At 50.2% G+C, this 26012-nt stretch overlaps 1 protein-coding gene across 1 annotated transcript in view; it reads right to left on the reverse strand.

Annotated features, from left to right (window-relative positions):
* AR (androgen receptor) overlaps positions 1–26012 on the reverse strand; it is a 48333-nt gene that overhangs the window by 13899 nt on the left and 8422 nt on the right. The window contains exons 2-3 of the mRNA XM_009953749.2: positions 11874–12025; positions 2018–2134 (exon numbers count right to left, since the gene is read on the reverse strand). Of these exons, the coding sequence (XP_009952051.2) occupies positions 2018–2134; positions 11874–12025 (269 nt within the window). The remainder of the gene's footprint in view (positions 1–2017; positions 2135–11873; positions 12026–26012) is intronic.

A 26012-nucleotide genomic window follows, 5' to 3' on the forward strand; every position in this document is an offset into this window, starting at 1 on the left:
TATTATACCCTACAAGTGACTAGTAATTAACGGGCAGTTAAAAACAACTGTTTGGTGCTTGGAAGCGTTTTCAAATGCTCTGCCTCTCTACTGTGGGAGAAATAACTGTGGACAAACTCATAGCAGGCATGTTTCTAACAATTGCCTTTAAACCAACATTCAAAACAAATGTAAAACAGACCAGGCAGAAAAGGTCAGGGTGACCCAGAAAGGTTAAAAAAAAAAAAAAAAGGAGGGGGGGCTATCAGTATTAGCATTAATTTTGTCAGTGTGTCCTGCAGCAGAAGGTTACACTGATGTATGTCTTCTCTTACTTAAGGAGATTTCACCAGAAAAAAGCACGTAAAAATAATTGCATGCTTGTTTTGGATGGCATTACAAAGCCCGGCTGCTGGCTGTGGACCAGGGAGCTGGGTTTGGCTCCTCATCCCCGTCACCCAGCAATCCCATGGGCAGGGTGGCGGCAGCATCCCGGTCCCGACCGCTGCAGGTGGACAAAAGAAGGGTCTGTGAGAAGTCCCTCTGGTTCCCCGGGAAGCCATGACTATGAACAGCCACAAAAGCGACTGTCACCAGAACTCCTGCAAGAAGGCATGCGGGCAGGCATGGCACTGGGACAGGCTCCTCTGCCCTCGCTCCTGCCCACCTGGGCTGGTTGACTGGGGCTGGAGGCAGAACTGGTGACGCGGACACCAGGGAAGCAAGATGGAGAGAGCTACCCGGTCACTTCAGCAAGCGAACTGCCTGCTTGGTCGCATCAGGTGGACCGGGCACCTCCCTGGTGTTCCAAAATCATGGTGTGCCTTTGCACGGGCCCAGGCACATTGCTCCCTGAGCACTGGAGCAGCAGGACCCTGCCGACGGCTCACCTGTGACAGAGGGGGAGCACAAGCGAAGGACGGTCAGAGCCAGCACATGGGCTTTGCGTCATGAAGTTTTAGGCCTGAGTTACCTTTCGGGACGTTTGGTTTTTCTGCTTGCTACCAGGAGGAAAGGAGCAAGCTGCACATCCCTGCGACACTCCCCCAAGAGCTGCGTCCCCACTGATCAGATTTACTACCCATTGCTGCAAAAGCAGAGGGGAGAGGCTGGCTCCTGCCCTCCCAACTGGAAGTGCTTGTTGGCACCTGAGCTGTAGGAACTGTTCAGGGAAGCAATAAAATTAAAACCGCTGCTCCTCAACGAGCAACAAACCAGAACCACTTCGGTAGCAAGTTCTGCAAGACAACATTCCAGCAGCTCTGGAAGGCCCTGCCCATCCCAGCAGTGGTGGAAGCATTTAAACTAAAATGCTGGCACATCTAACCATGCAGGGCTCCCCCACTTCCCCCTGCACTGGCGCTGCCAGTGGCTTCCCTTTCTGCATCACTTGCTTTGCTGTCAGGGCCCTTTTCATCACGGGTCATGTCCAACAGTCCCGTTTTTCAGGGTATTTTCTTCCTCGCTCTCAAATCAAATGAACTCAAAGATGAGCCACTCGGTGATTTATACTGTAGCTTCTACAGTTTGAGCAGAAAACCTCAGATTTTGGATATAGGCACTCTGTCAGGTTTTGGTAGAGCTACAGGTTTTGGAACAGAGACAAGCTGTAACAAGGATCTTTATCAGAGATACAGGAGCAGCTTCCATTCAGCAAAGAAAAATACTGGGGCTGTAATTTTATAAAGAAAAATACCCCTTTCTGCCTGGGAAAAGTCATCTTAAAATGGGAGTGCTCTGTTCAAAGAGGCTTTGGTGTGAGTGAGAACCCAGCTAACCCAGCCGTTTACATTCTTTCAGATTAACAAGGTTTTAAATTAAGGGAAAGACTGTTTCCTGAAACACAAACTCTTAACGAAATTCACAGTTTTAGTATTAGAAATCTGCAAATGTTTCCTGTAGCTTATTATGCTTCACCAGTCTCATTTTTTCTGCCATTTACTGACTATTCATAGGCCAAGTACCTTTGTTATCTGCAGGACTAGCCCCGCTGCCCCAGCCCACCGCAAGCAGCCAGGGGATGTCACTCAGACAGTACCTCCAAGAGTCATCCCTGCTTCGTAGCACTTCCGCAGGCGGCAGGATGGGCAGTTTTTCCTTCTGAACTTGTCGATGGTACAGTCGTTCCGGCTGGCACAGAGGTATTTCTGTTTACCTACGAACAACAATGGAAACAGCAGATGGGTGATGGGTACCGATCAGACATTTAACAAGCAGAAATGGACTCACACTTTCTCGTATCACCAGGGTCCCCCACATCGGGAGAGGAGGGAGAGGAGGGAGAGGAGGGAGAGGAGGGAGAGGAGGGAGAGGAGGGAGAGGAGGGAGAGGAGGGAGAGGAGGGAGAGGAGGGAGAGGAGGGAGAGGAGGGAGAGGAGGGAGAGGAGGGAGAGGAGGGAGAGGAGGGAGAGGAGGGAGAGGAGGGAGAGGAGGGAGAGGAGGGAGAGGAGGGAGAGGAGGGAGAGGAGGGAGAGGGAGGACCATATCAGTGCTGGTTTCCCAGTTCACCCCCCAGCAGAAAATTTATGTTGGAAGTTGGCATCTTTGGGGAAAACAGCACAGGTCTTCCTCTGCTACTGCAGGAGTGGCTCATCGGCAGACATACATGCTTTGTATGAGAGCTGGCTACCTGAAATGCAGACGCAGGCACTGCTGTTTCGCCGCACTTCAGCTCCCTTTCCCTGCCTTCCCTGCTGCCAGTGGCACTGCTCCCTTCACAGGCATACAGCAGGGGCTTTCTGAGCAAGATCTTCAAGAGGAAAAACTGCTCTGTACCATGCAGCACAGCAGAGGTAATCAATAAACAGCAATTAAGAAGTAGTGAAATACAGATGGTCTTCTTCTCATTTTTTAAATATCATACATCTATTGCTTGGCTTTTTGCTGCGACAACCTGTTTTTCTCCCAAAACACAGTTCGACCCTCCTGCCATGGCACTTACCTACTGTTTGCCAAACACAGCCCTCCCTCTACCACCACGACTCTCTATGCAGTGCTTTTGGGGCTGAATTATTTTTTGTGCCACCTTTTAATACTGATTGGGTTTGCTGTCTGCAGATTACAGACCCTGGGCTTGGGGAACTGCCTCCATGGGGAGCTGCTGCCCTGCAGGCTCTGCTGCTGTGGGTCCCATGCTGGGCTGGCACCAGTCACCCTGGCCCCTGGGCTGCACTCGCAGCCAGCCAGGAGGGAAGTGGGACCACTGAGTCCCTGTAAGGGAGACCCTGGGCACAGCTGGTTTGGGAGGACTCGCAGAAAATTCAGAAGTTACTTATTGTCAGACTAACCCATATCTTCGACTAACCTTTCCACTTGTTTAGAGAGCAGCCCATAAAGCTCCAGATTTCAGTTCTTTTTTTTTTCACTGCCTCATGTGCTAGTCATGCCAAGAATGAACTTTCCTTCCTGACATATCGTTCATTTTCTTGTCAAGTCTAAACACGTTTACTGGATCAGCATTTATCTGATGTTCTTCATACCATTCCAAACTAAACCAGTCCCAGTAAAGAACAGAGCACAGACTCTGCACCTCACAGACTCTGAATAAGCAGCCTACATGGGAAATCAGTCTATATTCAGCTTAACCTTTATTTATCATCCTGCAAGTGTTTGCTTTCTATATTCTTATAGGAATAGCCCTTTGAAGTGATCAGAGATCCATTAAAAGGACGAGGTTGAATCTAACCACTTAACATACCAGTTCCGACAAGAGATGCACTGATTTTGGTGCATTGATATAACAACTCCCCACCTCCCACGCACACATCCACAACTTCTCAAGATATTAGAATCAGAAAAGGCGGCAAATTTTTCACAACTCAGCATCACAGACCATCACCCTTCCCCGCCCCAGACAGCAGCTTTGCTTCCCATGCCCCAGGAGGACAAAGCCCATCAAAGGTCCCCCCGCTCCTCCCCAGTGCTGGCTGCCAGGGCATGGCTGCGGCTGCCAAGGCACAACCGGCTGCCAGCTGCAAAACCCCACTTGCAGCCCCTCAGCACCAGGTCACAGGACAGTCGTTATAAGACTCTGTGTATAATCAACTTCTCACACTGCGTGCGCATGGGGCTACACCAAAGAGCTGCAAAAATACCTTCTTAGAGGCGTCCCCATTAAAAGCCGATCGTTACACCACCCCCAGTGCCCTTGCTGTTAAGTCTGGAGACACAATGGGGCACGAGTGCATTACCTGCAGCACACGGTGAATCCTTTTAACACTATTCTCAGCAGCACCTCTTCTCACCCCTCTCCCCTTGCTCATTACCAGTGTTAAGGACACTTAGACAAGCCTCAGAAGCAGCGATTACACCAAATCCCTTTCAACAGTCCATTGAGGAGGTTGAGTAATAAACAACTTCAGCTGAAACTGGGTTACTTGGGAGTTATTTTTGTGCTATGGGAAACAAGCACCGAGGCCCCACTCTCTCTACTCAACCTCTTTACACATAGACACCAAACAAGAACAGACGCCCTGCTTTTTCAGGCATGGGCACGGAGAGCTGCAATGTGATTTTGCTCTCCTGCTGCTGCAGCTGCACTGCAGGATTCCTGTCTTGTGACAACACCTGGCACTGGGATGCTGCAGAGCCCATGAAAACTACCATGAGTGTAAAATGGCTGGGGTTGGGACTACAGGGAAGGCTCAAGCCCAGCCCACAGGAGCAACTCAGTGTTTGGATGAGGCCGTGGAGCTGCAGTGAGCAGTACTGCCCTGGGAGCATGCCCACAACTCGTCTGCTCTCCCTTCGGCTCCTGCTCCTTCCGTATCTTGCTTCCCTAGTCTAAACTACAGCATTTTTGCAACAATAATAGTTCAACATCTTTAAAAAGGTCAAGCCTCTCCTGCGAATGGCTTTAGTAAGGTAAGGCAGCACCATCACTGCCTGAGCCCCCCAAGGACACTTCAGGGTCAGGCACTGCTCTATCTCAATTCCCCTGACAAGAGGAGGAACATCCCCAGCCCCTTTCTCTGACCCAGGCTCCCAGCAGCATCCTGACGTGCGGGCTCGTCCCCCACCCTGCTCTGTCCCCCCAGGCACACACAGGAGAGGAGCAGGGGGATGGATGGTATTTGGGAACTGTCATCAAGCCTTCCTTGATGAGGCAGCTGTGCTGTTTCCCCACCTGCTCTGCAACAGCATCCGCCACCTCTGTCACTGCTGGGAAGGGACACGGAGAGGGAGCAATCACTGTGCACAGAACGGGCACACTAGAAGAGTCTCTACGACAACTTCACCTGCCTGCTGATGGGCTCGGATGAACGTAAGTTTTTAAATCACAGCCAACAACTCACCCTCCAGTCGCGGTACAGTGATTTTGCTGAAATAGCAAAGGCCTGCTTCCTGGTTCACAAAACAAATCCTTTGGGGCAGGAACCGATTTCCTGTTAACTGTACATGCATAGTCTGGCACTGTTTATTCTAAGCTGTTAGCCACTAACAAAAAGGGAAATAAATGGTCATGCAATGGCTATTCACGAGTCTGCTTCTGCTCAGCATGAGAATGAGCCGCTTGCTCATCTTGTCCTGATTCTTAGGGATTGGAATCTTGTAGAGATTCCCCCTTTAATTACAAGAAACCCAGCACCCTCATCACAGCTATCCCCAGCTGTTTGTGAAACAAACCCACATCCTAGGAGAGGGCCACACCATGTCACTGCCCCAGTGAAGCCACCCATCCTGAACTGCCTGCACTTGCCCCATTGACCACAGAGAACCACAACGGCCAGAACTCTCATCTCCTCTGGCACAGACAGACACCCGGTCAGACCAAGTGTCTCTGGTGGATATGCCAGCAACAGCAGCTCGTCTGCTCTGCCTGCACCAGCATACACCATCCTTTCTCTCCAAGCTGGGAGTATGCACTGCTCGACATGGAGATGAATGGCTGTGTCACCTGAGCACAGCACGGGCATGCAGGGGAGAAGGTGCCACTGGCTGCAAAAGGGAGGGATGGCTGGGATACATGAGTGCCCTCTGTCTCAAGTAACTTCTTATATACAGAGACTTGGTTTTAATTTCAGGATAATTTACTCTCTTTATTTAAGAACAAGCTGAGACATTTGTAATCAGCTGTTCTTTACTTAAAGATAAATGCACTGTTTTTTCTTTTAGTTTTACACTGGATTTTTTTTTTTTTTCTCCTTTTCTTTCCTGCAAACAATAGAGATGCTTTCTCACATTAATCCAAAGCAGAAGCTCTTGCTTTGCAAACCTGTAAGTACAGGTCTAAACTTTAAACATACTCCCCTGTTCTACCCAGTGGTCCTGCTCTTTGCAAAGCCAGACACCCAGAGTTTCTTTACAACAGGGATGCTGCAAGGTGCCAGCCTCAGGTACAATTGCCCAGTTGATGACACCACAGATCTATGCCTAGAGAAGACCCCTCTCCTTCCCTGCTGATCCCGATACTGTTTGACCTGCATGTAGGCGAGAAGTGAAGTTACACAGGTACTCAGCACTGCTCTGCTATGTCAGACCAGCACAGGAACCCCAGCAGATCAACAGATCACTCTCTACAACTGAGGCTCTTGCAGGCTGCTCTCATTTCCCCTCCACCACACACCACAAATATGCTGCTGCACCACCGTCCCCTTCGCCAGAACACTCCTGCCGGCACAGTCTCCCTGCTGTGTCAACTCACACCGGGCAGAAAGATGCTTCTCCCGTCACTGAGTCCTCCTGCTCCTCACCTGGGACTGCAATGAGCATCAGAAGCAGAGGGGAAGAGCAGCTCTCTGGTCTCGACTAAGAATAAAGGCTTATGGAGAAAGATTAGTTGTGCAATCCAGTGGTTATTTAACTAAAAGCCTGTTGCCACATGAGTTGTTGTGCCTGGAGTAGCTTTCTCTTCCAGAAAGCAAAGTGATCTGTGCAAACGTCTGGAGTAAGATTTATGACTGTGAATGTGAAGACCCATTAAATATCTTTTGGAAGAGAGATATATCCTTGTATTTCAGGGCATAAACCAAATTCTAACAGTTGGAGGCTAAGGCCAAGCTTTCTGAGAAGGTGAATCCCCCAGGGTCTCATGTAACCACAGGGTCTCTAGTGCTCTTCTGTAGAACCCCCGGTCCCTATCGCTGTCACTGGCTGGGCTATGGCACGAGCTGAGCCTGTGGGTTTGCTGCTGGGGCAGCTCTGAAGCTCCCACTTTATGCCCCCATTACAACTAACCAAAGAGGGCACAGCTATGAAGCTCTCAGGAACCAACACTAAGCCACTATTAACTATCTTTGCAAAGTCGTTTTCTTAATAGTCACCTGTATTTACCACAAAGCCAAAGAAAACGAAAGGAAAGCATCCAGCCCCAGTGACAGGGCAGGCTTCAGCACCAGCTCCAGCTCTTCTCTCTCGGGCCAGCAGCTTCGGCAGCCCGCAGTGGCTGGGAAGGCAGGCTGGCTCTGTGGGAGGAGCAAGGGGGAAGCTCTCCACGGAACCAGAAACGAAGGTCTGCAAGTGAAAATATTAGCTAGCCAGAGAAATGCCAGCATGGAAGTTACAGATGTTGGTGAACTAACAGCAGGAGCAGGTAACAGCTCCGTACAGGAAGACAACCCAGCAAGAAGCCTGGAGCAAGCCAAGGCTTAATGATAAGCTTTAAAAGTAAACAACTATAGGACTGTGCAGATTGAAAAGGATTTATTTTAAAGATGCTTAAATCCAGCAAGCAAAAATGTTTTAATTGCTGAGCTCCCTGGTAACAAGACAAAACCGCAATGCTTTTGCCTCCTGAGCCTGTTCAGAGACAAACTGTCTGCGCCGGACTCCGACGCATGTCACTTCTGACCACTCACTGACCGACAGCTCGCTCAAGCACAGGCTGAAATACCGAGCACAGGGCACAGCGCAGCGAGCTGCCACCCCTCGGGACACCCAGAGCAGGCAGGTGCCAATGCACCAGGTCACCCACAGAGAAGCAATGCTGCACCAGGCTGTGGCCACCAAGGGGAGAGAAGAGCGATTCCACCCAGCAAGCAGCGTGGGAGACAGGCAGCATGCTGTGCCAGGAGGGCCCGAGCTTTCAAAGCAGTAGTTATTCCACCTGCTGCTCTTCCCACGGATTTTTAAGGCCGGTAATACCCACAGCGTAGTGAGAAACTCATCATGGAAGCAGGAGCATCATGGTGCTGCAGCACCACGGAAGTCTTTGCAGACCCAACTCCTTTGTATGCTGTCAGATCAGCCACGGGAAGGAGACGAGAGCATTTCAAAACCTGGTGACAGTCTTTGAAAACAGTTCACTTTAACCTGTCATCTTGAAAACTGGCAAGAAACTGTTGCGTTGGCCCGGAGATGTTTCTCTGGTGCAAGGCTAATTCTCAGCAGGTCGGGATGTAGAACAGCAATACACATGGAGAGTGACTGAGAGGGAATCAGAACAGACTGCACGGCAGTCTGGCTGTCAGCCCTCTAGGAAATTGGCCAAATACTGTGCTATTTTTTCACTTAGCTCTCTGCTGTGTAAAGGCAGTCCCATCAGGAATGCAGCCTAAGGTGTCCCAGTCCCGCGCTGCCAGGAACACTGCAGAGGCAGCTCTGAACTGGCCAAGGTGGCCGTCAGATCTCATGCAATCTCGGAGCAACAAGGAAGGTCTACTATTGTTCAGGGATGGATGCAGGCAACACAAAAATCACTCCCTTCCTGGATGGGATGGGACAAAGGAACTTCTGGACTGCCAATTGTTTTGGAAGTATGTTGTGTTTGAAGCATTTTTCTCTTTCAGGGACAAGTGCGGTACCATGAGGACCAAAACCTAATGTCTTTAAGTCATGTGAGCCACCCTGACCATGTGAAGCGATGCCCTGCCTACTTGCATCAAGAAAAAAAATCTGTGCTGAGGTGGATGCACTTTTTATTCACCAAATCTTTGCTATTGCAAGAGAAAAAGGAATTAGATGGAGGAGGAGACCTCCTTCACAGGCTGTGTGTGTATCTGGCAGCAAAGGAGCAGCAGCACTTCTCGATGGGGCAGTAAGCCCCAACCCTCTCGATCCCTCAGCGCTTGGACAGTGGAGAAGGGTGACAGAAAGGAAGAGATAAATGCCAGGTTTGATCACAAAAATGAAGCTGGCCATCTTGCAAGTGAGGAAGGCCACATCAGAGCTGAAGAATCTGTAGGGTGCATTTTACAGCTGGCCTATATATAACCTGGACAACTTGAGAGTGTCTATAAATCTAGAGAGCTGACAGAAAGAGATCAGGAAAACATTCATGCCTTTTCTGTTAACTCTTACAGCATCTTTCTGGAAGAAGAGGTTGGACTTGAGCTTGCAAAAAACCTCAAATCTGTCAAACATTTTATCAAAGAAGGAGAGATCTGCTCTACTGGAAACCACAGAAATCCCTCAGTGTGCTTCAAAAGGGAAGAGGAATCAATGTCATAACTCTTTTTTAAAAATATTTTCCCTTTCTAATCCCTTAGAAGGCACTGTATGCCTGTGAAACCTTCTTAAATATCCCTGAATAACTACCAAATAAGTTCAGTATTATATTAGGCCAAGAACATGATAAAAAGAAAACCTATGTGTCTAGCTACCGTCTGTTCCCTCTGAGGTGATCTGTTTGTGCCGCTCTTTAGTTCCCAGTCCATTGCTTCTCCTACTCGTACGAGGCTGCTGGCTTACACCAGTAACAGGAAGATAACCGAGGCAGAAGAAAAGGTTTCTTTTCTCGTCGCGGAAGCTTTCTGATCTGCTGTTGTAAAGTCTCCAAAGGTGACCTAAGGTTTTCAGAGATGCATTTCATCGACTCTAAAACGTGGGAACACACTGAAATTTCAATATTGCTCCTCTGCTTTAAGGAGGAACTGTCTGGCTGGAAAATCACCAAGAGTTAGAATGGAGATCATCACCTACCACTACCCTGCATTCAGTACTTACAAAGGAGTCTGATTTCCTGTCTCTTCCCCAAAATAAAGATTCTATCCATGTACCTCGGGGCAACATAAGATGAAAACTCACACTCAGGCAGGTGTCCCCCCCACCGCTGCCCCTTGCGGCAGACACGCTTCGCTCCATGGTCTCGTCCAGGGGAAAGGCAAAGGGCTGCTGCTGCCCAATCCTCACACAAGCAAACGCTTCTAACCCTCTGCCATACCTCGAGGCTTGAAAACTAAGAAAAGGCATAAATACCATTTAAATTAATGATGTAACACAAGCAGGAGCGGGAACACCACCACAGCATACGATCAAGGGCAGTGCAAGCAGCCCAGGCTGTCTCCTCTCCTGCAGCAGCCGTCTCACAGCCCCAGTCACTGCCACACAGGAGGGAGCCCACCCTGGTGCTGAAGGAGGACCTCTGCCCTGGGAGTCGCCACTGACATGGGGTATTTCAGCAGCAGCCTATCTGACAGAGAAAGCCAAGTCTCCGCTTACTGCAAATCAACAATAACTTGCTGACTTAAACAAGCATCTGTTATTTACTCTGGCTGCACAAGCCAATCCATTTGGCCTTACACAGGATTGGTGCATAGGAAAGAGACATAGCTGTAAATTATTTACTTGTGAAAATATGCTGAAGTTATCTGTTAACATTATCTGACTGCCCTATTATGGCAACAGGATGCTGCTGTCCTCTGTGGCACAGCCCCGGTTCTTCTGTGAACAAGAACCACTCCTGGCATGCACGACAAATGAGGGAAAATGTGACTCTGAAAAGGTGGAGGATAGTGCTAGAATTAATCTAGAAGCAGTGCTCCAACAACGGCAGGTGAGCACCCATGAGTTTGGGACCTCTGCTCGACATAAGACACAGGAAGGGAAGGTCACAGCGAGACAGGCCAGAGACAGAAGCCTCCACCCCCATTGCTGGCCACCAGCTGGGAACCACAGTGCCTCCCTCTCCCAGGAATGCCATGGCCTACAACACTGACGGCCAACAGTGTGTCAGCACACTGAATAGACTATGTTAGCACCTAGGAAGAACAGTGATTTGTATTGGTTCATCACTCCAGAAAATGCCTGTGATTTACAGGCACATGGCATTACTAGACACAGTCAGGCTTCCACAATAGAGACTCTCACTCTGCTGCCAAGGAATCACGACTCTTAACTGCAGTTAGAAACCGGACGTTGCCGACCCACAGCCCAAGCAAACAGCTGGGCTAGGGCCTTCTACATGCTAATGACCAAGGAAAGATGGCACAGAGACCTTGCTGTTGAGAGGGAACATCTGGGCTCACGCTTATCTCTGGAGAACCTGGCACTACACAGATGGACATGATGAAGAAGCTACTTTCTCAAGGGTTGCGGAGAATCATGGACACCGAGGTCAGAGCACGGCTATTGATGGACAGACAGTTCTGCTTTTCTGCAGGCATTGAGAGAAGTGATCCTCTGAAAGGGATCCAAGAGAGGAAAAGCATCCCCTGAATTTGGAGTTGTGGGTCTGAGATCACAGGAGGGCTGATGGGAACTTAAAGCACCCTTGAGAGTCAAGAGGAGAAGCAGGAACTGGCTGCTCTGGGGTCTCACTGGGTCACTAAGATAATCAGGCATTGAAAAGGACTGTGTTTTGGAAAACTGGTTTGGCTACTTTTTGAGAGCAATCTGTAATGTGGAATGACAAACATAGCACAAAGAAATCAATTTATCCTTGAGTTTTCTCCTTCACTAGTTTAAGAGATCTTAGAAACCCACCACACTTGGACCCCACCACTTTTGCCTCAGTTCCCATGGCTTGGTAGGCTCCCCAAAGCAAGGCTGCTTAACCTCTTTCAACAGGAGGAAAACACATCACGATGCTGCAAATGACTCCAGCACTTCCATGTTAATGACTTGACTGCTGATGACAGAACTTTTGTCAGTAGCATTTGACTCTTGGCCTACTTTAGTAGAGAAAGCCAACACTTGGAGGTGGGAGTGATTGTCCCTCCTCTCTCTGTATGCATTACCTTCAGCTGCCCGTTTGAAGAACACTTTGCAGCTACCACAAGTGAGGGCTCCATAGTGGCACCCCGATGCTTCATCTCCACAGATCAGGCAAGTCTTTTGAGGTGGAAAGTAATAGTCAATGGGCAAGACATGTTCACGGCCAGTCTCCAACCTGCAGCATAAAACAGAAAGAGAACAAGGGAAAGGTCAGCAAATGAGGTTGGGATGAGGTATGGGCAAGCACAGTGGATGGCGCTTGGGAGAACATTCATGGTAAAACACAAAATTTTGGTGATGGGACAAGCCAAGCTCTGATCAGAAAAGAGGCAAGCAATGACTAGGCCAAACCTTGCTCTGATCATGCAGAGGACCATCCTGAGGTGCCTCTCCCGACATTGCCCCTAGGTACAATGGGTGACAATGTGTGGCAAAGTACAGGCATGGTGACAGCACAACCTAGAAAGAGAAGACAACCAGGAGGGGCTGTTGCGGTGTCCATGCAATTTTGGCTTCAATAGTGAGGCTCATACAGCAAAAAGGGACCGTGCGTGCTCATGAAGCTATGTGATCCCACTCCATTAAGGTCACTGTTGTCACTTCACTGCACATGAATTTATCCTTTTGCCTCTTAATTTGAACAAATTAAATTTTCCTAAGCTATCAAACTCCCTTGACCTATTCTTTCCTTCTTGCCTTCTCGTCTTGCTTGTTTTCTACCTATACCCTTTTTCAATACCCAGCAACGGCTGGACTGAATCTTCTTCCGGGATGCTTTGCTCATCCACACACTGCTAAATCCAGACAGAAGCCTCTGGTGAAAACATAAAGCATTTGCTGTGAACGTGTCCCAGTAGACATCCTGTGACCAAAGGCACTGCCTCTGTGTCTCCCAGTTACACGGGGTACACTGGGGTAACGCCACTGAGGTCCCTGCCCTGGGACGGCCCTATGGGCAGAGCATGGCGCTGCCAACCACTGAAGGGCGAAAACAAACCTCAGAGCCACAAATAAAAAGTTGCAGGGTCTGCCATGTAATAGTGATGACTACATGCTGGAAGTGGGTCAGTGTGGATTATGGTGCTTCATGTTTTCCACTCGCCAGCTCAGACCCATTTTGGGTCATCACTCTGGGTGATGGAAAGAAGGATGGGGACGGAAACCAGCTGTTAGCATGGGCAGAGCACGGACTCCCACGAAGACCTGGGTCCACCATTGCCTGTTGCTGCTTTCCCCAACCCTCAGTTTTGACATAACCTCTTCCAAGTTCTGCTGGGAAAGCACGAAGAGCCTCCTGCAGCCCTGGCACAACCCAAGCAGGTGTCAAGCATGATGAGAGGACTGCAGCAGTGCTGGGGTGCTCAGGAGGCAGAGCTCCACACCTCCAGCCCTCCCACCGCTCCCCGGCCGGCACAGCCCACAGCTCACCCGGTGCTGCTGTCTTCTATTCCTCATGAGAGCTATGCAGATCCTACCTAAATTGTAGGTTAATAACTGGAGAAGCAATTTTATCCTTTGTTCTTAAGGCAAGAAACATTTTGAGTGGTTTCTCGTCTCTTTAGCAGCAGGAATCAGAATGAGTGACTCATCCGTAGATGCTACTCAACTGTCCTTCCCTGATAATCTCAATTTCCACAGCTTTTATTGAATTAATGATTAAGTGGAGGAGATACAGTCGGATGCAACGCATCTGCCACAGTTAAGTCCTGATTCAACAAACATCTCCCTGTCTCACTCTCCCCAGCACCTCACCTGTCCTCTCAGTGCAATCCCACTGTCTCATCCCCAGCATGGCCCTGGGCACCCCCCTCGCACCCCTCATGCAACCCCTGCACAAGCGCCCCATGCTACACCGCCCTGGCACTCAGTTTGAGGGACTAATGTAGAACAGATACAGCTAAGAAATAACCAGCAGCAGACATAAAAGCATTGCTAAAAATGTCTTATTTATCCAGCAACTTTTTAGATTCCAGCAGTACCAGACCTTTCCTCTAATGACCCGTCACCTTTCTCTTCCTCTCTATGCAACTAGAAATCTGAAAAGGGCTAATTTACCTTCCAGCCTGTGCTTTCCTGTTCTTTGCACTATGCATTGCAGATGGGAAAAGAGCAAAAGTAGCAGCTGTTGTGATGGTAGAAGCAGGACTCCCAGAAGACTTTGGAGTATTTTTGAGGCTTAATTATTTAAAGCTGCAAAGTAGGTTAGCAATTAAGGCTTGAGCAGCTTTTTAAATAGCTGTTTGTCCATGAGAAGAGTTGTGCAAGTACAAACACACCTTCGTGCATGTGTGTAACTAGAGTACCTACACATGTGGATAAACATGTGCCCATACGTACCCACGACAGGTGCTGAGCAGAGCACGCAGGCTCTCCCTGCAAACCTGGTGTGCTCGGCCAGTCTCGCCCTCAGCTGCCCACTGACAGATGAAAATTGGAAGGAGCTGGCAGACACTCAAGGTTAATCCTGGCCATGAGACAGGCTTGGCCGGGTGTAACACTCCGGCCTTCGGGCTCAGCATGGGGCAGCACGCAGCCCCGGCGGTGGGGAGACGGATGTTTTCAGCAGCTGGGGAGCCCTGCAGCACCAACGCTATTTCCAGCTCACTCCTGCCCCTGCCACCACCAGCAGCCGCTGTCCACAGAGGGAAGGATTTGCCCGAGATCACCCTTGATTTTAAAATTATGCCAATTTGCATTTTTTATTTTTAGAGGGAAAATTGTAAGAAAAACATAACTGAAACCGCAGGCAACTCAGAGTGAGCTGTGATAATAGCACCCTTAACAATCTATTTGACAGTTTCCCAGAGACCTTTGAAAGGCGTTCTCAAAATATGTAGGTAATAACACTGCAATGAGCCAAAAAGATGGCTTACGGAGGCTGCAGGGGCATGTGGACTGGCAGCTTTCTGGGCAGAGCCCCAGCCATCCACCCGCACAGGGGTCCCAGTGACCAGCAGCGTTTGCAGCTCCTCCACCCTCATGCAAGGCACAGGAGGGGTGGCTCAGTATCAGGCTCCCCACAGGCTGCTCAGAAGCTTTCCTCTGCGCGAAAGTTTTTACTCTGTTGGTACCTGCTGATTGCACCCACCCCACAGAGCCACACGAATATCAAGGTCTAACAAAACTAAGCAGCCAGTGTGCTCTGGAGGGCTCCAGAGGACAGGACTGCAGTGTGCAGGATATATGGCAAGTGTCACGCTGCCTCAGAAACCCAAAGCAGGGTGATAGCGCAGTGCGGGCAGACACAACTGGGGCAGCACTGACGTCGGGCAGAGATTCCAGCCCTGGCGCATGGCTTGAAGGCCAAGGTCAGGGCTGATCACAAAGGAGCACAGCGGTTTTCAGAGGGGAGAAAAAACAACCTTGGTTTCTGTCTTCAGCTGTAGGCAGAATTTCACTGTCGTTTCACAAGGGTTCTTTAAGAAAACTGAGAGTCTGTTGAGCTCCTGCCACATGCAAATATTTCTGCGGAGTAGGAGCTATAATTTTGCAATGCAAGCATTTGTTTGTCAATACCTGGTTTCACCAAACAGCCCTGATTTCACAGCACACTCAGAAAACCAAGGGGGATCATGACTAAGAGAAAAGTCAACCACTTCTCATAACCCACAAAGAGAGCTGCCATCTCAGCAACAGACAGCACACGCTACTCAAAAGGAGCCAAGGCACAACTGCCCCCCGCCACTGCCCAGAACTTCTGGCTCCAAATATAGACCACGAAAAAGTATGTTTGCTGCTTTATCTGTATGGCTTCTGCAGTCCATGCCTACCTGCTCAAATAGATTAGTTCGTTAAGTAATTCACCATGCTAACTTAATACGATGCATATTCCTTACACTCCCTCTGTTTTCCATCAGTCTGACATAACTGAATAAACACAATTTCTTCCTCCCTCACGCTTAAAATTTGACCTTTTCTGTGTTAAAATTACAGAACACACCAGGCTGTAGCAAAGCATTGCAGCGTTGTTCTCCGCACGGCCATGCCCCGATAGCTGGCACGGCCTCCTTGTGGCATCAGCTCACCCCATCAACCGCTCAGTGCCAGTGTTTGCACCAGCGGGCTTGGAACCTGCTCCGGGATTTAGCTGCCTTGTCCAGAACTATGTCTGCTAAAGCACAAATGTGATGGATTTGCAAACATGGGGACCCAGCTGGGCTGGCCTTCAGAGAATCCCCTAACCGGGATTTGCCTGCCCACCCACCCCAGCTCATTCCGGCCAGACCAGCCATCAGCTAGGAATTCCCAGAGCAGAGCACTTTTGGTCACACACCTTGCCCTTCGCGGAAGGTGGCTGGTGGTCGTGCATTTTTGCAAAATCTGCCTGGCCATAACGCTTGAGAAGATGCTGAGCCGTGACCTGAAAAAGCACTTGCACACAAACTTAGATGACGCAGAATTCTGTCCAGTTATTTCAAGTCCTGTCATTTCTGAGATACTTTGATGTTATCAGTAGTAAATATTGCCTTTAAAATGTCATCGTCTGTGCATGACATTTTCAAGCACAATATTAAAAATAACTGGCTTCCCCTCAATGGCTCATGCCTGGACAAAGGTCTGTGACTCATGTTGAGGTGCAGGACTCACGTTTAGCCAAGAGCACGACCGTTCACTTCAGACACAAGTCTCGTGTCCTCTGGCACATTCCCATTTCGCTGCCACCAGCTTCAGCCAGAGCCGAGCTGAATCTTCAGCCCACAGTCACTAAGCTGTGCTGATTCAGACAACAAGGCCAGCATGGAAACTTTAAAGCATCCCATCTGTTAAAATGCTTTGAGCAGTTTAGTCTATAAACACACAGCCTTGTACACTGGATTTATTTCCTTTTTTCTAAATAGCCTTGAATATGTTTCTAAACTGACTGTGCCTTGTTTTCATGTGTAACTGCTGGAGGCAGAGGCAAGATAGCATCTTTGAGAGAGCAGAGCATGGTGCACAGCGTGAACAACAGGGACAGGCCGTGGTAAACACACATGGGAACTCAATCTTAACCGGATTTAAATAAACATTAGCAGATGAGAACGGGTTTTCCAAACATCCCTGGCAGTGAGGGCAGGCAGAACTAGCACACCCTCAGGAGAAGGTCCTCCCACCAGCAGCTCCCAGGAGCAGCGACTAGGTCTCTCCAGCTGAGAGGACAGCAGCGGGCAGCAGAGTCAGCAGCTGAGGCGGCAGTAGGCAGCAACTCAGAGGCTGCCTCCCAGCCCAGGGGGCACAAGTAACTTCAACAAGCACAGCTGCACAAATCCATCCTCAAGTCTCCCAAATTAAATTCTCTTTTTTCTTTCCAAATTCTCTATTTACTTATTTTCACAGATTATTTTTCACATACTGGGCCCAGCCACACCTGAAGCCCCACCTCTACCAGCCCAGGCCCAGGCAAGCCCACGGCTCTTTCTTCCTTTGCCTCCCTTCACTGTGTGAAAGGCTGCTCCAGCCTGGAGCTATGCTGAAACAGGCTGCCATTTGCCCCGCGGGGCAGCCTTTGCCCCAGCACCAGGGGACAGCCTCAGGCAGCCACCCCGCCCAGCCAAGCCACCACATACCTACTGACGGGGTGGATGGCAGAGGCCATATCATAACCTAAACCACCGGGGAGTCTCCTGATTTTGGTGACCATCATTGGCTCTCACCTTCCAGTCACCCCTAAGAAAGAAGCAGAAAATGAGGTTCAGAAGGTGAAAGGAGGCAGGTGTGCTACACCTGAAAGGCAAAGTCTGGGCAAAGCCACTCTGCAGCCTCCGTAGCATGCAGGTGACCTCTGCGGGAGGCAGCTGCCTGCATTTTGGATACAAGGCTAAGACCAAAACTTCTGCTTCCAAACCTGATCTCCAGCCAGTGAGCTCAGGGAGCAGCTTAAACAAACCAGCTCAGAGAAGATGAAACACTTGATTTCCCCAGACAGAGAAGTTATCTACGGAAAGAGATGGCACTACTGTATTGCAAGGTTACTTAAGATGGTAACTCACCTGGTTACGAAGCATGAAGGGGACACAAAGCAAAATAGGAGCAATGCCAGCGGGCTTCAGCCCTGATGAGCACCCCTGAGGTCATCAGCGCTGTACACCACATCGTCCTGGTGACTGCAGTCACCTGGAGCCTCCGAGGACAGGACCTTGGTGTCCTCAGTGCACAGAGAGCCCTACTTATTTCCCAAGGAAACAGTCTGTCCTGACTAATATTTTAACCCACACCATAATCTTCCATTCTCAAATCCACCTCCCCTGCTGACAAAAAGAAAATGTGCCTGCAAAGAAAATCACAAATAATGAGATACTCTGGATCCACACATTTCATGCTCCAAGAGACACTGCCATCATGCCGGACAGGGAGTTCTGACTTACAATCCCCTCAAAGCATGCTGGCTGTTACTGTCCCCGGCAGGGTACCACAGGCTGGTAGCACCACGTAATAACAGTCTGCTTTTACAGGAAGACATTCAGCTGTCCGTCTTTGAAAACGGACGCAGAGATAATTACTAAACACTAAGGAAGAGACGATGCAAGTTCCTTGGCGGCGCTGGTGCTGTGTTCCCGGGGCAGGAAGGCTCTGCTGGCAGGAACCCCCATCCTCCCCCAGGAGTCTCTCTACTCGCCCACACATGCAGGTCAGTGGACCACATTTTGGGTCTGTAGGACATGGATCCTAACGCCAGCACTGCATTTACAAATTAGATGAGTATTCCCCACTCCTGCTCACAAAGCCTTTGTAGAACAGCACCTGTGCAGTCTCTTGCCGAGAGCTGGGCTGACCCCCACAGCCGCCCCTTGGCAGGGACCGGGGGGCTTGCCTTCGCCCACGCCACGGAGGTGGATGCCTGCTGAAACAGGGGACCCCGGGGTCCCCTGGGACCTTCAGCTAAGCCCACAAAACCTGATAAGGTACTGCAGAAAGAACACCAGGGTGGACTGATGTAAACCAACCTCATACAGAACTTCAAATGTAATCAGAATTGAATTTGGCAACAAGGATCCCTCTACTAAAATAATCAATTTTCACCTTTTCTGCCTCTGTCCTTTGCAGTGATTCTCCTTGAAGGACTCACTCAGCAGCGCTCCCTGCCTTCACATTTTCTCTGTGCAATGTGCAGAATGTGTTCATTTCAGATAGGCCCATGTTGAACCCTCTGCAGAGGATGTGACGCTCCTTTCCGTTAGCAAGAGCCTTCTCCTATTTAGCAAATACATTTTTCTTTTTTAAGCAATTATACTGTTTGTCATGACTTTTGTTTTTCCATTCTATAACTTAGAAAATGGTGAATGACACATTTCTTATTTGTTAGATGCTGAGTTAATATTTTACTTGTGATACGGGTCAAGTTGCATTCAAATGGATCCATAAATTCAACGGAAATGTGAACATGTTAAATTGCTCTTCTGCTAACTCAGAACTAAATTTATCAAAGCAGATTGTATTCCAAAGCAATTGATGCTAAATCCAAGCCAGCCTTATTTGTGAGCTGCAAACTCTGCTGACTGGCGCTTTTCTAAGGGATCTCCAAGATTTAATAGCTGTTGGATACCACTATCCCACGTCTCATTCTCTACACACATTGAAGAAAACCTCCCACATTTTCTGGCTTTTTCAACTCCGAGTAGCTATCAGTTTTGAACGACTAGCCTTTGAACTGAACTGGCTGAATAAACTTAATTTTCTCTACTTTCTGGAGCTGGTTTAGCAATGCAGCAAATTCCCAGTGCTGAGGTGCTGACTTCTGCTGGGAGCCTGACCTACTCCAAGACGCCAGCAAACCCACTGAACCACCCACCATTATATTCTACTGACCTCCCGTGAGTTTCACAGACTCTAGTAAACACAGGCTTCCACATTCTTCTGTGATGAGAAAGTGGGAATACAACTCCACACCTTGCAATGTGTGCTTAATGTTCCTCTGACTTACAGACGACGAACCACTCCATCAGCTCTGCAGCCAGAGATGGCACCTGCCTCTGCTCCTGCAGGAACTCGTGGAAACCTGTCTGACAATCCCACTCCCCGGTTATCGCACTGAAGAACAAGCTGGTGCAGAGTTGGGCTGCAGACAGGAGCCCTCCCTGCCACACTTGGACCTCAGACCACCAGTACAACTTCCATAACATGATGGCTCCTGGCTGGATTGCTGAGGGATGTCAGGATTCATTTCCAGACTCGGATATTTAAAACACATAATATTTTCCCCACTTCATTTGGCAGTGGAATTATTGCTAAGGCAACCATGCCGCAAATTCTGCATTTTTATGTCTCTTCTGGGTGAAGCATGACTTGATATCAGGCAGATGGCAGACCACAGAGGAATCCAGCATGGAAAAAAGAGAAGACCACAAATACCACTTACATCGGAGGCACCCAGCTGTGGAGGCACACCTGGCACATGCCTGACTGATGGCCTCTGCTCTGGTCTCTCCTGCCTCCCCGCTGCCAGGCAGGCCAGTGCCCTCCTCCTCCCAGCAAAGCATGATGGCCCTGGGGACGGATGGAGAAGAGAGGAAGAAACAGCAACGGTCCAGCGTGGGGAGCAGCCTCCACCTCCCGCCCTCAGCTCTGCAGGATCCTCTCTTGCAGAAGTGGGATGCCGGGACTCACAGCGGTGGCTGTACCCCACCAGCTCTGCCAGCTCCTTCACCATGCCCCGCTCTAGGTGCAGCTGCCGAGAGCCTGTGGTGGGGTTTTGGGGCTGGCCTAGGTGGGAGCTTCAGCTGGTGCCGTAACTTACTGGCAGAATTGTTTTATTTTTAGGCATGTTTATACCAAGACCAAACCTTTGCAGAGACACAGCTGCAGAGGCATAAAAAATGCTTTTCCATATTATGTCTGGAAACGGGTATAAGCTATATCTGCAAACTTTCTCTTCAGCTCTGCTGGCAAACCACTTATTTTCTAGAGGAGATGTCACAACTTATGCAATATCATCTCCCCATGCCCTCAAAGCAGATCATGTTTTGAGTCATCTCACAGAAAGCAAACATGCAAATTATGACCAAAGTTTCACATATCTATGGTCTTCCTGGTGCTCTTAGCCCCAATCTCAGCAACAGAGGTAACATAGAGGCAAATCCCTCAGCATCCTGCAGCAATTGGCTAACGTCTAGCCGGGTCCTCCTGCTCCGTGCCCTTGCCTTCCCAGAGGCCGTCCCACGGCTGCACATGCCCGTGGCTCACAGCTGCTGGCACCAGCAGCACTGCAGCACCTTGGAAAGGCCGGGCTGGCATGGACAAGCAGCGAGTTGTGCTGGTACGAACCCCAGAAGGATGCTCAGTCAGCCCAGAGCATCCCAGCCTGTCATGGACCGGGAAGCATTGCCTCAATGCCAGTACGCTCTTCTAGTGACACATGGCATGAATAGCCGGACCTGTCGTTTTGGGGACTGAAAGCATTTCTTGGGAAATACAGAAGGCAGAATCCTGCAGCTGCAGCAGCCATTGGCTGGTCCCAGGGGTGGGAGGTACCCTCCGAACCCCAGGCAGGCATTGAAGTCTGCAGATGGGCTGAACCTGCTGGGCAGCGACGTTTTGGGAGCACCGAAGCACCTTTGCATGCACGTACAAGCCCAGCACCCTGCCTACTTCGCCTCTGCCTTGCTCTTCTGAGCAGGTGAAGAATGAAAGCAGCCAGGAATCATTTTCTTTTAAGCCCGCCTGCAAACCAAAACACAGATGCCACATCTAATTTTAGGCCTCCTAGCCTTGAGAGTGTTCTCTGAATTCTCTTTTAAGCGAGTAGCAAGATAGTCATCTCGGGACAAAGGCGATGAAGCGGCCAAGTGCCTGCCTTGACCCCAACTCTTGGAAAGCCAGAAAGTGCATGGGGGCAGAGCCCCATCCTCTCCTCCAGCCATGGGGCCACAGCTCTGCCCTGCTGGCGGAGGGCAAATGGGTCCCTGCTGATCCCAGGGGATCCCTGCAGGACACACAGAACCCCCTCCATTAACTGGAACCAGGGGCGCAGAGGGACCGGCCTGCCACCCTGCTAACCCCAGGCTGCCGCCTCACCCCTGCAGGGAGGTGGGCAACTCCTCCAACTCAGGCCATAATTCAAGTGTTTAAGCACCACCGTGGCAAAATGGAGAGTGAGCTGAACAGAGAGAACTGCTGCCTCCAGGCCCCTCTCAGCTGCCACCCTCAGCCGACGCCCAGCACAGCCATGGGGGAGGATGCTCTGTCCCTCAGGCGCCCTGGCACTGCCCCACTCTTCCAAGCCACCCTCCAAAAGTGCCAGGAACCACAAGGACCTGGTATTTGGCACAGGCTGTGCTGTAAACAAGAAAGGGAAATCAAATCCCTGTGCTGCTATTTTTTTTTCCTAATCACTTAAAGATGTTCATGGGGACTCGGGAGCAGATCAGCAAGCAATAGATTTCTTTGCAAGTGGAAGATTGTATTATCAGGGAAAGATTTTCCTCTCCGACCACAGGGGACACGCAAAAACAAAGCAAATAACTGAAAGACAGAAAACTAAACCCATGCCTGAGGATGACCTCACATGTTCTGAAGTGTACGAGCACACACAGGGACAAAGCCCGGAGCCAGCCAAGGAGGGGACATGATCCCCGCAGGACTCACGGCTCCAGACTTCAGACCTGGCTGGACACGTGTCATGCAGACCTGCCCTGCTGAAGGGAGCTGGCACCTCCAGGCAACAGGAGAAGGGACAGGGGGTGACCTGGAGGGTTAGTTCTCAGCTTTGTGCCTGAGCAGTGAGAAGCAGGGATGCCGATTTCCTGCCAACCCCTGTGACACCCACACTCAGAGCCCCATCCAGCGGCCGGGGGGGCCACGACCAGCACCCCTTCCCACGGACCGTATGGTGCAAAGCACTCCACGTCTCCTCCACAGAGGGATTGCTGGAGGCACCGGGGCAAGAATGGAGGTGTTATTTATAGAAGAGAATATGCATACAAAACCCGTGTGTCCATGGGTAGAAGCAAGATGCATGCCCACAATGCATGCCCACAAACGCGCACACGCACACACACACTCCAAGAAAAAATGTAGGTCATCTGAACACTATTTGCATGTGGTACTGCATTTTCCAGTTAATGCCCCTAATTGCCACCCAGGTGAAAGCCATTAAGCAATTAACCTGATCTGCATACAAACGACTTTTTTTCCTTTTCTCTCTTTCACAAGAGGAAAGAGGGGCTGCTGAGGCAGCCCGACCAAACCCTCCCCAACAGCATGTCAGAAGATCTGCAGCCGCTGCTGCTGCCCACTCCAGATTGGCAGCATGGGGAGGAGGCAGGAGCCTTTGCTAGGAAGTTACTGATACAAAAACTTGTGCCTGGACTCTCTTCTCAGCACAAGGGCCAAGGTCAAAGCATTTTTTCTGCCATTTCTAACCAGCAAAGAAGCTAACGCAGCTAAAATATGTAACACCAGCCAAACTGCTGAAGAGCTGGTGAGAAAACACCAGAAAAAGAAGTTAAGTACCATCCTGGGAAAGAGAAGAAGCAGCCCTTGAAGGCCTTCCCCGACCAGTGTGAACACAGGGGGAGAGAAAGCAAAGCCCAGGGTTTTGCCACCTCATCCCAAGAACTGAACAGGTCTCAGCCACTTTATAAAATGTATTTTAGGAAATCTGCAGCCTCTCCTCTGGCATCTGTGGGGATTGCTCCTGGTGGCAGCAATTCCAGGAACACCCAGCGGGACGGTGCTCTGGCAGCGTGGGCAAAGATGCTGTTGTAACATGGGATTTACCCCCGGGGCCACCGGCCGCAACGAGCCCAAGCTGCTAGTCCCTGCAGGAGCACATCGGTGTGAACGGAGAGGGCACCCACCAGCCTGGACCCCCCCAGCACCCACCCACCCATCCTCAGATGATCTGCCAGTGTGTCAGACCCCCTCAGGCTCTGGTGAGAGCTTAACCCTGAGCTTCACAAGTGCAGCAGAGGCAGCCAACCAGCCCCTCCAGCAAAAACACAGGCTCTTCACCAGGGATTGGTATTCATTTATTGCGGTGTGCTCCATTCCACTCTTTAATTGCACAGGAAAGTCACCAGGAGACCCGTAGAGAGCTGGGGTGTAATCCACCCTCTGCGGATACCTGAGAGCCGGGCAGCATCCAATTCCCACCCCAGTGGGAGGGGTGCCCACTGCCCAGGGAAAGGGCAGCAGCTATAAATACCTGTAGAGCTGGGCTATATTTTTAAGATGACTTCTACTACTGGAAAATCACTTAATCTCTGGTCTGTGTCCCAACAAATCATTCTTACTCCTTCTGAGGACGTGTCAGCATTTGACTTTGTTCACATTACTTAAAAAGGCCTCCCCAGATGGGGGGCTGGGGAGTTTCAAACCACAGAGGAGTGTGGGTGACCTTGCTCTTTCTGGCTTCTGCTCGGATTGCATTAAATGGGAAAAATACAGCAGCAAGAGAGCAGCCCAAGCTGAGCCTGCCCTCCCTGCCCATCCCATCTCCCCCTTCCCGTCCTGTCTCCCCCTGCCCACTGCCCACACAGACGCCCGGGGAGTGCGGAGCCTCCTGCCCAGGTCCTCCGAGGTGAGATGCTGCACTCCCGTAACCCCACGCCTGCAAACACTGTCCTGGCACCCGGGACCCAGCCAGGGTCAGACATCCCTGAGGACAGCACTCGAGTCTGCTAAAGTAAATGGGACTACTGACAGGGCGTAAAGTCTAGTGCACAAGCACACTTCTGTGGGACCATCTCCTAAAACCAAGCACAAAACTCAACCTGGCCCCCAGGAGCCCAGCTCCGATGGCACCAGGGCCCATGGCTGATCATACGCTCTCAGAGACTGCTGCCAAAGCCACCAGCTCGAGACAAACCTCATCTCCCCCGTCTACAGAAAATGAGCCATACCTATTTTGCACGGTTGCCTGGAGGCTAAACGAATTGCTCCTCCTAAGCGCTTCAGAAAAATGCCATAAAAGCACAAAGTACTATCACTGGTAGTATTTGTATTACTGTTAGAGGATACACTGAACTTCACTTAGAAATACTCAGAAGAACCAGGGTTGTAATCATAATTTTTAAAGCAGAATAGAACACAAACACATTGCAACAACCGCCTACACTGCTTGCTGCAGGCACCTCGCCCAGGTGAGCACAGCACCTCGCTGCCCAGCAAGGTAGGGCTATGGGGCGGCTCCTCCTTCCCATTGCCCCACATCCAGAGCTGGTAGAAGGCTCAAGGTGTAGCTGGACATCGACAAGTAGCACAGGCAGAGACAGCAATGGATATGGTGAAAGAGAATATGGACAAAGAACCCCTGTCACAAGCCTTTGCCATGACAACTGGGTCAGTTGCTGGTTATTTTAGTAAGCTCACTCATACCACTATTATTGTTAAAAAATAAAGCCAGTTCTGGTCCACACAGAGTGCAGCGACTATCAATACCAGGGCCACCAGCCCATCTGAGTTAAAATCCCCAAGTGACCAAACTGCTTTCTTCCACCACCAGAGGATAAACAGAACCTGGCTGCTCTGCGGCATTTGGCCGCAAACACCAGGTCAGGGCTGGACACAGTCACCCAAATTCAAAAGCCAGGAACGCTCATCCACATAGATGCTGCTAGGTCTCTCTGTAGAGCAGCCCGACCGCCACCTAGAACAGCTCAGCTGAGGTTTATCTCGCCTCCTTTTCCCACCGTAGCTGCCGGTGCTGACTTCTCACAGCCCCATTGTCACAACCAGTATCTCAAAGCACTGAGAGTCATCAAATTACGGAAAGTGACCATTATCTCCACATTTTTTTCCCTTCCCCTGCATCAATACTGCCCTGTATTCTGCAAATCACAAGCCTTGCAACACCTCCCTCCCAAAAGACAGATGTTTTCACCCGGTCAAGAGCACAGCTCACCTGCGCAACCAGACACCAGCTTGCCAGCTGCCAGCTTCCTCAAGGTCCAGATTTAACTCCCTCTGTATGGACTGCAAGCAGAGGATGAATGTCTGCCACAGCCTCTGCCTCAGCTCTTCGGATCTGCACCAGGACCGCAGGGAACCACAGGGACCCTTTGCTGTCAGCACACAAGGGCAGTGACGGAGGAGGCTCCCTGCCTCGCTGGTCAGCAGGACACTGCTGCTGTCAGCAGCATCGGCAGCCACGCAGAGACACGTCAACTTCTTCCACAGGCTCTTTTTTCTCAAAGCAAAATTTATGCTTTCTGCTGCACAGCACAAATCTGAAGTTCACAAGATGA

This window comes from Leptosomus discolor, chromosome 9 (genome assembly GCF_034619465.1).
Source record: "Leptosomus discolor isolate bLepDis1 chromosome 9, bLepDis1.hap2, whole genome shotgun sequence".
Classification (NCBI taxonomy): Eukaryota; Metazoa; Chordata; class Aves; order Leptosomiformes; family Leptosomidae; genus Leptosomus; species Leptosomus discolor.